Source organism: Macaca mulatta, chromosome 6 (genome assembly GCF_049350105.2).
Source record: "Macaca mulatta isolate MMU2019108-1 chromosome 6, T2T-MMU8v2.0, whole genome shotgun sequence".
In the NCBI taxonomy this organism is placed as follows: Eukaryota; Metazoa; Chordata; class Mammalia; order Primates; family Cercopithecidae; genus Macaca; species Macaca mulatta.
Window position 1 is genome coordinate 131,805,106 of NC_133411.1, and position 13,532 is coordinate 131,818,637.

At 44.6% G+C, this 13,532-nt stretch overlaps 1 protein-coding gene across 9 annotated transcripts in view; it reads left to right on the plus strand.

Annotated features, from left to right (window-relative positions):
• Positions 1–632: 632 nt before the first annotated feature.
• Positions 633–13,532, plus strand: part of SNX24 (sorting nexin 24) — a 191,014-nt gene continuing 178,114 nt past the window's right edge. For 8 of the 9 annotated variants that reach the window (XR_013418042.1, XM_015140644.3, XM_078003871.1 and 5 more), the window contains exon 1: positions 666–746. Coding sequence is in view for 4 of the 9 variants with exons in the window: in XM_015140644.3 (XP_014996130.1) it covers positions 687–746 (60 nt within the window). In the remaining 5 variants the exon portion in view is untranslated. 9 annotated transcript variants of the gene reach the window in all.

The window sequence follows — 13,532 nt, forward strand, 5'->3', positions numbered from 1 at the left end:
GTTAGACGCGGCATTTTAGAACTGCAGCGTGAAGCCAGAGCGTTTGTGTTATTGACTGGCCAACTTTTGGGCTCACTTTCGACCCCTGTGGTACACAATTCTCAGATTCGACGGCTAACTCAGAAGACGCTAACCCTCGAATCGAAGGGAAATCGGAGAGTCTTGGTAAAAGCTGGATGGTTCACCGCTGTTAATGACAGCCGGGAGGAAAAAAAAATTCAACCAACCAAAACAAAAGTTAAAAGCGCCACGCTTTCTATTCTTTGCTGTCTGGCAATCTGTTAATGGTGGCGTCTAGCAAACTGCAAATCAAGCTCCAGCCAGAGTCCGCAAGGAAGGGAGCGCAGGGTGCGGCCCAGTCCCGGCGCCCAGAGCGTTGGCGCGCACACACGGTTTCTGCAGACTCAGGTTTTCTGGCCCCGCCTCCTTCGGGCCCAGCTGATCTCCACCGCCCGTTAGGCCCGAAACCCAGGCGCCGGGAGCCCTGCGTCCTCCGCTTCCGGCTCCCGGAACGCCCAAGGCGCGGGAGCGGCCGGGTCAGCGCTTGGACCTGGGTCCGGCCCGCAGCCTCAAGGCCCCGCGGGCGCAGCGGGGCGGGAGGCGGGGCGGCCCGGCCGTGGGCGGAGCGGCGGCCGCGGCCGTGAGCCCGCCCCCAACTCACCCTCAGCCGGCTGGCCGGCGCGGCCATGGAGGTCTACATCCCGTCCTTTCGCTATGAGGAGAGTGACCTGGAGCGGGGATACACGGTAGGCGCGGGCCGCGGGCGGACAGGGCCCCGCGAGCCAGGCCTGCGGCTGCTGCGCCCAGGAGACACCCTCGGCCGCCGCCGCTTTGGCGCAGGGGGTCCCCTCGTTTTCTCTCCCCTCCCCCGGCCCAGAGGAAGGGCTGCGCCCTAGCGCGGTTGTCAAGGAAACGGGCGCCCCTCCCGGGCGCGGCGGCTGCGGGCGCCCCTAGCCCCTCGGGGTCCAACCCGTCTCCTCCCGGCCGAGCTCCAGTCTTCGGACGCGGCTCTCGCCATTCTCCCCGCCGCCTGCCTTCAGGAGCCCAGGATGGGCTGCGTTCCTTTCTGGCACAGCTGCCTCTTCAGTCCAGACAGTAGTAGCTTCGCGGCAGGTTCACGCTGGCTTCCAAGTTCTGTACAATTCGTTCAGCTGGAAAACCTTTTTTTTTTTTTTTAATCATAATTTACAGCTGTTTACTAGCCAAACTAAACACGTGTATTGATTTTAGATGGTTTCCAAAGATTTTGCTTTTTGAGTTGTGCAGTTCCATGAAATGGCAAAATCACTTGCAGAGCACCTGTTTCATGCCTAGGAGTGTGGTCACCGAGAAATGTGAAACAGGACCCCTGCTCTCAAGAGTGAAGGGGAGGGCAGAGACCAGGTCATGGGCCCTTTGAGTAACACGTTTACTAAGTGAATGGTTGGTGGAGATTTCCCAATGAATTCAGAACGTTCTTTCCTGTACAATCATTGCTAGTGGGAGAAATGTCTGAGTGTGTGTACACCTTGGAAGAATTTACTTCCAGTTGTTAAAGAACCGATAGGGTTGAAGAAAGATTGCAGGGCAGTCTGAAAGGATTGTTACTTTATTTACATCAATCGCACACTTGCTAAACACCAGTTACATTACTTCGATGGAGAATATTTTAACCCCTCTCCCTCCTCTAAATATTACTGGTATTTGGTGACAGTCTATTTGGGCCCTTGTGTTTTCTTAGTTGGGACTAAATTACCCTCTCAAAGGAAGATTTAGAATGAAAAACAGTGATTGAAAAAATAGTCCAGGAAGTCGGTGGGTTTTTAGAATTGAGTAGACTGCTGGATGCACGTGTTCTGAAACAAGTTGTTAAAGTGCTTTCCTTGGGAAGGAAAATGCAGGGAGAGGGAGCTGTGTTCCATAGTGGCAGTTATTTATTTAAATAATTCTTTCAAGTGCATTCACATTTCGTTACGTAGTCTGTATCTTCCTTAAAAACAAACAAAAATAAAAAAAACCTTCGAGTTTGTTCAAGGCTTTTTTTTTTTCTTGGAGATTTTATCCAAGTCTCTTAAGCCTAAAACCTTGCTTGTTGTTCCTTCTCCCAGGTATCTCATTTCTCCCATCAGCACTGTCAACAGTCACGGAGGGCTTACCATCTTTGGGACATTCATTTAGGATCTGAAGATAAAAAGGCTGCTTGTTAGAGGCGTTGACTTTCAAAGAAAAGATGAAGTTGATCTCATTGGTTCAAGCTAAAAGTTAATTACCTGCAGAAATAAGCACTTTGAAATAGACCATAATTAAGGCTCATTGCCCATTATTGATTTTCTTCTATTAGACCAGCTGTGTTTTTCTCCTAAAGCTTTATGTATCTTTTTATTATTTGTATTTATGACCAGCCACGTGCCACACTCCAGGTTGTGAATTAAACTGATGTGGAAGGAGCTCTTTTTTGGACAAATTCGGGAGAGTTTGAAGATTGCTCATGTGATAAGAGTTCGCTCTTTAAATATTTGCTTAAAAAAAATGCTAACTCATCCAGGTTGGGAGCTAAACTGTTAAAATCTCTCTCTCTCTCTTTTTTTTTTTTTTTTTTCCTTTGAGACAGTCTTGCTCTGTCACCCAGGCTGGAGTGCAGTGGGGTGATCTCAGCTCACTGCAACCTCTGCCTCCTGGGCTCAAGTAATCCTCCCACCTCAGCCTCTGGAGTAGCTGGGACTACAGGCACATGCCACCACTCCTGGATAATTTTTAAATTTTTTTGTAGAGACAGAGTTTCTCCATGTTGCCCAGGCTAGTCTCGAACTCCTGTGCTCAAGCAATCTACCTGCCTAGGCCTCCCAAAGTGCTGGGATTACAGGCATTAGCCACTACGCCCAGCCCTAAAATACTTTCTGAAGGGATTTTTTTGTGTCTGTGAGTTTGTGAAGCAGTTATTAGATACTTTTCCCCTCTGAACAACTGATTTTATGATTGTACAGCAGTTTTTCATTCAACAAATACTTACTGAGTGCCTGCTCTATTATTCTGGGTGTAGGGAATATAGCAGTGAATAAGCTATGAATATAGCAGCTTAAAACAAAAAAACCCAAAATTTAAAAAATATTTCAGTTTCCTAAATAAGAAGCTGGTAAAATAATGTACACTTTCGTGTAAAAAAATACCTTTTTACTTTAGTGATTATGTTTGTGTGAATGTGTGTGTTTTTAAGAGCTAGAGTCTTGCTCTGTCACCCAGGCTGGAGTGCAATGGTGCAATCCTAGCTCACAGCAGCCTTGGACTCTTGGGCTCAAGTGATCCTACCCCCTTGTCCTCTTGAGTAGCACAGGCATAAATCACCACACCTGGCTAATTTTTGTATTTTTTGTAGAGATGGGATCTCAATATGTTGCACTGATTAGTCTCAAACTCCTAGGTTTAAGGGATCCTTCCACCTTGACCTTCCAAAGTGCTGGGATTATAGGCATGAGCCACTGAGCCAGTGTTTGTGTTTAAAATTTAAAACGGCTGGGCGTGGTGGCTCATGGCTGTAATCCCAGCACTTTGGGAGGCTGAGGTGGGCGGATCACTTGAGGTCATGAGGCTGAGACCAGCCTAGCCAACATGGTGAAACCCCATCTCTACTTAAAAAAAAAAAAAAAAAAAGTAGCCGGGCATGGTGGCGGGCACGGGTAATCCTGACTACTTGGGAGTCTGAGACAGGTGAATCGCTTGAGCCTGGGAAGCGGAGGTTGCAGAGAGCCAAGATCATGCCACTGCACTCCAGCCTAGGTGACAGAGTGAGACTCCATCTCAAAATAAATAAATAAAAATAAAATTTAAAACACATTACATCACATTCTAACAAAGTCAGTAATAGGAAGTTTAAGCTAGAAATGGGTGGTTTCTCCTCTTTGCTTCTAGCCTCATTCCCTCAGAAATAAAGTGTCTGGGTGTATCTTAGAATTTTTTCCCTGTGCTGTGAGCACATACTTTTTTTTTCTTTTAAAAAAATGCATGGCAAGATTTTAACTGTCATCCTACAATTTATAGACATCTTTCAATATTGGTATGGAGAGTTCTGTCTCCTCTTTCTAACTACTGGAGACGGGCTCTACCATGGTAGGATGTGCCATAATTTTTTTCCCCAGTGTCTGCTGATGGCCAAGACATCCTTGGACATGCTTTTTTATGCCCACTACTAGGATTTCTGTAGAACCTTAACTAGAAATGGTACTTCCAGCCCTTTACAGTTTTTACAGATATTGCACAATTGTTATTCAAGAAGTTTATACAAATTTATGCTTAGTGTACTAAGTAATTTACCTTTAAAAAATGAATTTTTGCGCTTTAAACATGTAAGGCTTTACTGTGTGCCTGTACTGTGTTGGTGGCGATTTAAAGATGGAAGGGTGGTATTCCTGCCCTTAGGGATTCTCAGCCCATACAGAAGCTGCTCAGAGCTAGGCTGGGAAAGGTTAGGGTGCCCCAATGTCAACTGGAGCCTTGTATCCAGGGGCCTGAGGGAGGGAGAGGTCAGTTCGGCCTGGTAGGGTGGCTGTGCTGAGGTAGGGGTGCTTAGGAAATGCTGACTTTGAAATCTGGTTAGGTTTTTGCTAGGACTGTGAATTTTAGAAAGAGGAAATACAGGACAAAATCTTAACTCATAAGCCATTTTAAAACTCAGATATGCCCCCCAAAAAGCAGGGGGAGGGACACTTCTAAATAAGTTTGTGAAGAAGTAGGAGATGATAGTGTAAGAAAATGCAGATGTACCCAAATGTTACTTCCTGGGGAGATTATTCTGTCCCATTCCCTACCCTATAGCTTACTTGTTTAATATCCTCTGTCCCCAAGCTATAAACTCGTTGAGGCTAGGTAGTATCCATCTCCACTGTTGTATACTAATGCAGAATTCAGTACATGTCTGTTGAATAAATAATGAGTGATGTAATCTTCATAGGAGGAGAAAAACCAGAAGAGCCAGTGGTCTTGAGGCATGTAGCAGCTCAGAGAGTTAGGTGGAGGGTTATGCTGCAGACTGGAATTTCAGGATTGTGCAAAGCGATTGCAGTAAGAGTGGTGGGGAGAGATCAGCTGACTACCCTTGAGAGCTATAAGGGAGTGTGGACCTTAACTTCAGACAGGGAAGTCATAGGGTAATTTTAAGGAAGGAAGTAACATGTAATCATTTTGCATTTAGAAAGATGACTGTCAGTTCAGGCTATTTTAACAAAATACAATAAACTAGGTAGTTTATAAACCACTGAAATTTATGTCTCACAGTTCTGGAGGCTGGGAAGTCCAAGATCAAGGTGCTGGCAGATTCAGTGTCTAGTGAGGGCCCATTTCCAGGTTTATAGGTGATCGCTGCTTGTTATGTAGAAGTGGCAAAGATCTCACTGGGACCTATTTTATAAGGTTACTAATCGCAGTTATGAGGGCTCTGCCCATGACCTCATCACTTCCCAAAGACCTTACCATCTAATACCATCACATTGGGTTTAGAATTTCAGCATAAGAATTTGGGGGAGACCATCAGACCGTAGCAATGATTCTAAAGTACTCATCATTTAAGAGACACTTGTAAATGATCAGAAAGGAGAGGATGAAGGCTAGAACTAAGACTTTAGCTTTGAACATGGAAAGGAAGTGATGACTGCAAGAATCTCCAGTACCTGGTGACCAGATGTACGGCAGCAGGGTGACTCCTTGTGGGTGCAGGTACCAGTAAGCAAATAAGAACTGAAGTGGGGCAGGTATTTCATCTGGGTACCCGCTGAGTTTTTGGTGATGGGTATAGCTATTTGATTTTGGAGTCTAGGGTGGATTGAAGTCTGACTTAGAAATATGGCTCTAAGGGGACATTCAGCATAAAAGTTAAAAAAAAAAAAACCCACAGAGAAAGAGTGAGGAAAGAGAGAGGGCCAAGGATAAAGCCTTAGAACTTGAATAAGCAAAGAAGTCCCATCCGAGAAGCCAGAGGGAGAAAGAAAGCCAGGAGTGTGAGGCTGGAAGAGAGAGCGTGGAAGATGCTTTAAAGAAAGTGGGCCGGGGGCGGTGGCTCAAGCCTGTAATCCCAGCACTTTGGGAGGCCGAGACGGGCGGATCACGAGGTCAGGAGATCGAGACCATCCTGGTTAACATGGTGAAACCCCGTCTCTACTAAAAAATACAAAAAACTAGCCGGGCGAGGTGGCGGACGCCTGTAGTCCCAGCTACTCGGGAGGCTGAGGCAGGAGAATGGCGGGAACCCGGGAGGCGGAGCTTGCAGTGAGCTGAGATCCGGCCACTGCACTCCAGCCTGGGTGACAGAGCGAGACTCCGTCTCAAAAAAAAAAAAAAAGAAAGTGCCAGATGCTCCTGAGTGGCCTTGCAATTTGAGGACGGAGAACAGTCCATTCTAAGAACTGAGAATAATAGGTCTTGGATGCCACTTTAGGCTGGTATTTTTAATTTTAAGATACATTGTTGACAAAAATGACAAAACTAGAATTACTGCTTAGGTCACAATACAAAGGTATGAATGTATTAGACTTAATTTTTTGTTTTTGTTTTTGATTTTTTGAGACAAAAATCTTCCTGCGTCACCCAGGCTGGAGTGCAGTGGTGTGATCTCGGCTTACTTCAGCCTCCATCTCCTGGGTTCAAGCTATTCTCCTGCCTCAACCTCACAAGTAGCTGGGCCTACAGGCGCGCGCCACCATGTCTGGCTAATTTTTTGTAGAGATGGAGTTTCACCGTGTTGACCAGGCTGGTCTTTGAACTCCTGACCTCAAGTGATCCACATGCCTCCGCCTCCCAAAGTGCTGGGATTACAGGCGAGAGCCACCACACCCAGCCTTAGACTTCAGTTTTTATAGCTGTAAAAATCAAAGAGTTGAATTAGATTCAAGTCCATTTTAAGTACGTGCGTGACTGAATGTGTTATGTGTAGACAAATATATCTTCTTGGGACCTGGATACTATCACAGATTTACTTGATAAACACTTAGAAACGTATCATGCTCTTCAGTACACAAGGCAGCTTCTTATATACAGGATCATAATGTGATATATTATTATGATCATTATTATTTTAAAGCTTTTATGGCTTAAACTGCAAAAGTTGAACAATTTAATAAACCATCATTTACCCATTACTTACCTTCAATATTTTACAATTCTTTCATTCACTACCCCTCAGTCCCTGTCTTTGAAAAAAAAATTCTGGAGTATTTTCAAGCAAATTCAAAACGTAATTTTATCTGCATATATTTTACTATGTATACCTGACAGGTAAAGACTTTTAAAAAGCGTAACCAACATGTAAATATTACCACAAAAATTAGCAATACCTTAGTAGCATCCAGTTTCTGGTTGTTTTCGTTGGTTTTAAAGTATGCACAACGTAAACCCTGCCTTGGAATTAACAGTGATTTGTGTGTATTTTATTGTTACTGTAGTGCTATTTAATATATGTATACACACACACACATATATATATTTTTCTTTTCTTTTTTTAAACATTTTATTTTTGAGTTCTGGGATACATGTGGAGAACATGCAGCTTTGTTACATAGGTAAACATGTGCCATGGTGGTTTGCTGCACTACTGTTTTGTATTTTTAGGAACAAGGCCGAGACGCTGAGTGAGGGAGCCTGGCTACCTGAGAGTGACTCTTCTGTTTTAGAATAGCTTTTTTTTTTTTTTTTTTTGACAAAGGGTTTCACTCTGTCACCCAGGCTGGAGTTCAGTGGTAGAATCAGAGTTCACTGCAGCCTTGACACCTCCCCAGGCTCAGGTGATTCCCCCACCTCAACCTCCCAAGTAGCTGGGACTACAGGTGCATGCCATCACATCCAGCAAATTTTGTATTTTTGCTAGAGACAGAATTTCACCATGTTGCCCAGGCTGGTCTTGAACTTCTGCGTTCAAGTGATCCACCCACCTCAGCCTCTGAAAGTACTGAGACTGTAGGCATGAGCCACCACGCCCAGCTGCATTTAATAGTAAGGGCACTTTCCTCCCCAGAACCCCTGAGCAAATAAGTCTCCCTTCAGTTTCTTTCTCATTATCCCTAGTTGATTTCTCAACACAGAATTCCAGAGGAATTCCAGTGCCAATTTGCTGAGGCCAGGGTTATCTTAACCAACCATCATGGCAAGGAGGGTAGGTTAACCAGACAGAGTTAAAATAGGAGGCATCTCTGGAGCTGGGAATGGATTAGTTCATTCCTGCCACCAAACCCTTCAGGCATCACAGTGGGAGAAGGGCAGCAGGATGTCAGGAAGACCACAATTCCACGCCACGTCCTTCAGTCATCCATTACCAACATGTATGATGAAGGAGACCTTTGTTTAACAAGGACATAGCTGGCACAGTGCCTCATTCGTGGTAGGCTCATAGCAGAAGCCCACATTAAATATTTGTTGAATGATTAAATCAAGCATGTGTAAAATATGTTCCTTTCCCTTTTTTTTTTTTTTTTTTTGAGACGGAGTCTTGGCTCTGTTGCCCAGCCTGGAATGCAGTGGCGTGATCTTGGCTCACTGCAAGCTCCGCCTCCCAGGTTCACGCTCTTCTCCTGCCTTAGCCTCCCAAGTAGCTGGGACTACAGGCACCTACCACCAAGGCCAGCTAAATTTTTGTATTTTTTTTTTTTTTTTTTTTGAGACTGAGTCTGGCTCTGTCGCCCAGGCTGGAGTGCAGTGGCCGGATCTCAGCTCACTGCAAGCTCCGCCTCCCGGGTTTACGCCATTCTCCTGCCTCAGCCTCCCGAGTAGCTGGGACCACAGGCGCCCGCCACTTCGCCCGGCTAGTTTTTTGTATTTTTTAGTAGAGATGGGGTTTCACCGTGTTAGCCAGGATGGTCTCGATCTCCTGACCTCGTGATCCGCCCGTCTCGGCCTCCCAAAGTGCTGGGATTACAGGCTTGAGCCACCGCGCCCGGCCAAATTTTTGTATTTTTTAGTAGAGACGGAGCTTCACCTTGTTAGCCAGGATGGTCTCGATCTCCTGACCTCATGATCTGCCCCGCGGCCTCCCAAAGTGCTGGCATTACAGGCGTGAGCCACTGCGCCTGGCAGTATGTTCCTTACCCTTAAGGACAAGAAATACAGTTTGAAAACATTCTTCTTGAACATTAACAAACTTGTATGTTCATTTAAGAATCAGAATAGGCACAAGAGGATTGAATTTTGTAAATATGGTACTTAGAAATTTGAGGGCACAAGCAAGCTTGTTTTCATTGATCTAGAAACATATTTCAACTTTTTTTTAGATGTTATTTTCAAATTTATGTATTCTTTAAACATTTTTTTCATACAGGTAGGGGTCTTGCAGTGTTGCCCAGGCAGGCCTTGAACTCCTAGCCTGAAGCAGTCCTACCGCCTCAGCCTCCCAAAGTGCTGGAATTACAGGCTTGAGCCACTGCACCTGCCTTAAGAACTTGGAAATAAACCAAATAAGTTATTTTGTTCTTCAGCCTGTTCCATTACGAGTGTACAATCAAATGACTGGTTTTAAAATCACTTGGATTGGTTCTGTACTTAAACTAGGTACCCAGTCTTGTATTTTGTATTTTTAGGAATTTTAAAAAATCTAATTTTGTTTTGTATTTGTGTGAAGCATAGTCATAATTCTAAATCAAATACACTGCATTGAGTTTATCTGCTGAAATTCAGCATGTTTTTGTCCTCACTCTGTTACCTTCTGCTCTCATTGATTACTATTTAAAAAAAAAGTGGTATGAGGCTGTCCCCAGCACTACACTGATGAAAGGGAATTATTTTTTCTTCTGTATATAGAAGGTCTCACTGCTAGCAGATTTCTGGGATCAAAAGATGCCTGGAAAAATAATCCTAGTGTTATCTATGTAAAAAAAAAATCTTATGGCTTATCCTTCCATTGAAAAAAATATAAACACATACTAATATATTTGTGTCCCCACTCCTTTTATTAAACAGTAGTATACTAAAACATTTGATTTCAACTTGCTTTTTTTACTTAATGATATATCCTGGAGATCGCTGCACAGGGACATATATGAAGATGTATCATTCTTTTCCATACAGATATACCTCAGAGATATTGTGAGTTTGGTTCCAGACCACTGCAGTAAAGTGATTATCTTAATAAAGCAAGTCACACTAATTTTTTGGTTTCATAGTGCATATAAATGTTTACACTACACTATAGTTTAAGTGTGCAATAGCATTATGTCTTTAAAAATGTACATACCTTAATTGAAAAGTATTTTATTGCTGAAAACTCTAATGATCATCTGAGCCTTCATTGAGCTGGAAGCTTTGTTTGCCTTGATGTTGAGGGCTGCTGACTGATCAGGGTGGTGGTTGCTAAAGGTTATGACTGTGCCAATTTCTTTTCCTTTTTTGGAGGAGGGGCAGGCGCAGAGTCTCACTCTGTTGCTCAGGCTGGAGTGCAGTGGCGCAATCTCAGCTCACCACAACCTCTGCCTCCTGGGTTCAAGAGATTTCTCCTGCCTCAGCCTCCCGAGTAGCTGGGACTACAGGTGCACGCCACTATGCTTGGCTTATTTTTGTATTTTTAGTAGAGACAGGGTTTCACCATGTTGGCCAGGCTGGTCTCGAACTCCTGACCTCATGTTCTGCCCGCCTCAGCCTCCCAAAGTGCTGGGATTACAGGCGTGAGCCACCACGCCCAGCCGACTGTGCCAATTTCCTAAGACAGTTAAGTTTGCCCTATCAATTGACTCTTTCTTTCGTGAAAGATTTCTCTGTAGCATGTGATGCTGTTTGATAGTATTTTACCCTCAGAAATTCTTTCAAAATTGGTTTCAGGTATCCAGGCATGGTGGCTCTAACTTGTAACCCTAGCACTTAGGGAGGCCAAGGCAGGAGAGTTGCTTGAGTCCAGGAGTTTGAGACCAGCCTGGGCAACCTCACGAGACCCAGTCTCTATTAAAAAATAGTTGGAATCAGCCCTGTCAAATGTTGCTGCTGCTTTATCAGCTAAGTCTGCGTAATGTTTTATATCGTTTGTTGTCATTTCAACAGTGTTCACAGCCTCTTCATTAGGAGTAGTTTCCATCTCAAGAAACCACTTTCTTTGCCCTTCCTTAAGAAGCAACTTCTCACCCATTTAAGTTTTATCATGAGTCCATTGTAGGGTTATTAATTTACCTAATTTCAATATCGTTTGTCCTAAGGAATAGTGAGGCCTAAGGAGAGGGAGAGAGACAGGGCATTGCTGGTCTGTGGAACAGCCCAAGCACACAACATTTGTCAGTTAAATTTGCCATCTTTTATTTATTTATTTACTTATTTTAGGTTCAGGGGTACATGTGCAGGTTTGTTATATGGGTAAATTGCATGTTATGGGAATTTGGTGTACAGATTATTTCATCACCCAAGTAATGGGCATAGTACCCAGGTAGGTTTTTGATCTTCTCCCTTCTCCCTCCCTCCACCTGCAAGTAATCCCTGGTGTCTGTTGTTCCCTTCTGTATCCATGTGCTCTTGTTGTTTAGCTCCCTTGAAAGCTCACTTCTAAGTGAGAATGTACAATATTTGGTTTTCTGTTTCTGTATGTGTTTGCTTAGGTTAATGGCCCCCAGCTTCATCCATGTTGTCACAAAGGACATGATCTTGTAATTCTTTATGGCTGCACAGTATTCCATGGTGTATATGTACCAAGATTTCTTTATCCAGTCTACTGCTGATGGGCAATTAGGTTGATTTCATGTTTTTGCTGCTGTGAATAGTGCTGCTGTGAATAGTTGATTTCATGTTTTTGCTGCTGCGATGAACATACATGTGCCTGTGTCTTTATGGTAGAATGATTTATTTTCTTAGGGTATGTACCCAGTAATTGGAATGCTGGGTCAAATGGTAGTTCTTTGTCCTTTTTTTTTTTTTTGAGACAGAGTCACCCAGGCTGGAGTGCAGTGGTGCCATCTCGGCGCACTGCAACCTCTGCCTCCCAGGTTCAAACAATTCTCATGCCTCAGCCTCCCCAGTAGCTGGGATTACAGGTGCCCCCCCCCATGCATGGCTAATTTTTGCATTTTTAGTAGAGACCATGTTGGCCAGGCTGGTTTTGAACTCCTGACCTCAGGTGATCTGCCTACCTCGGCCTCCCGAAGTGCTGGGAATACAGGCATGAGCCACTGCACCTGGTCTGTTACTTATTAAAAGCTGTAAATAGCTCAAAAGAAAAGTTTCCTTGACTCCAAAGTCTTCCAATTGGTGCTGCTGTCTATTTCCTTTGGGTCAAGGGTCTCCTCAGTATCTTTCCTTCATGGTTGTCACAAAGATGTTACCAGAAAGGGGTCTTGATCCAGACTCCCAAGAGAGGGTTCTTGATCTCACACAAGAAATAGTAAGAAGCGAATCCATAGAGAAAAGTAAAACCAAGTTTATTAAGAAAGTAAAGGAATAAAGAATGGCTCCTCCATAGGCAGAACAGCCTGCATATGTTATTTTTTGACTTTTTAATAATAGCTATTCTGAAAGATGTGAGATGATATGTCATTGTTGTTTTGATTTGCATTTTCTACTGATCAGTGATGTTAAGCATCTGCTCATATGCTTGTTGGCTGCTTGTTTATCTTTTGTTTGTTTGTTTGTTTTTTCTGGGACAGAGTCTTGCTCTGTTGCCTAGGCTGGAGTGCAGTGGTGCCATCTTGGCTTACTGCAGTCTCCACTTCCCAGGAGCAATTCATCTGCCTCAACCTCCCGAGTACCTGGGACTACAGGTGCCCACCGCCACACCCAGCTAATTTATGCATTTTTAGTAGAGACAGGGTTTCACCATGTTGGCCAGGCTGGCCTCGAACTCCTGACCTCAGGTGATCCACCCACCTCGGCCTCCCAAAGTGTTGGGATTATAGGCATGAGCCACCACGCTTGGCCTGTTTGTCTTCTTTTGAAAAGTGTTGGTACAGGCGTGGTGGCTCACGCCTGTAATCCCAGCACTTTGGGAAGCCAAGGTGGGTGGATCACGAGGTCAGGAGTTCAAGACCAGCCTGACCAAGATGATGAAACCCCGTCTCTACTAAAAGTACAAAAATTAGCCTAGTGTGTTGGCAGGCGCCTGTAATCCCAGGTACTTGGGAGGTTGAGGCAGAGAATTGCTTGAACCCAGAAGGCGGAGGTTTCAGTGAGCTGAGATGCCACCACTGCACTCCAGCCTGGGCGACAACTTTGTCTCAAAACAAAAACATGGGTGGCACCACAGTTCCAAGAAATCTTCACCTTTTGGCCAGGTGCAGTGGCTCATGCCTATAATCCTCCCACATCGGAGGCCGAGGTTGGCGGATCACCTGAGGTCGGGAGTTCGAGACCAGCCTGACCAAGGTGGTGAAACCCCGTCTCTACTAAAAATACAAAATTAGCTAGGCGTGATGGTGCATGCCTGTAATCCCAGCTATTCTGGAGGCTGAGGCAGGAGAATCTCCTGAAGCCGGGAGGTGGAGGGTGTGGTGAGCAGAGACCGTACTGTTGCACTCCAGCCTGGGCAATAAGAGCGAAACTCTGTCTCAAAAAAAAAAAAGAAAAGTGTTTGTTCATGTCCTTTGCCCACGTTTTAATGGGGTTGTTTGGTCTTT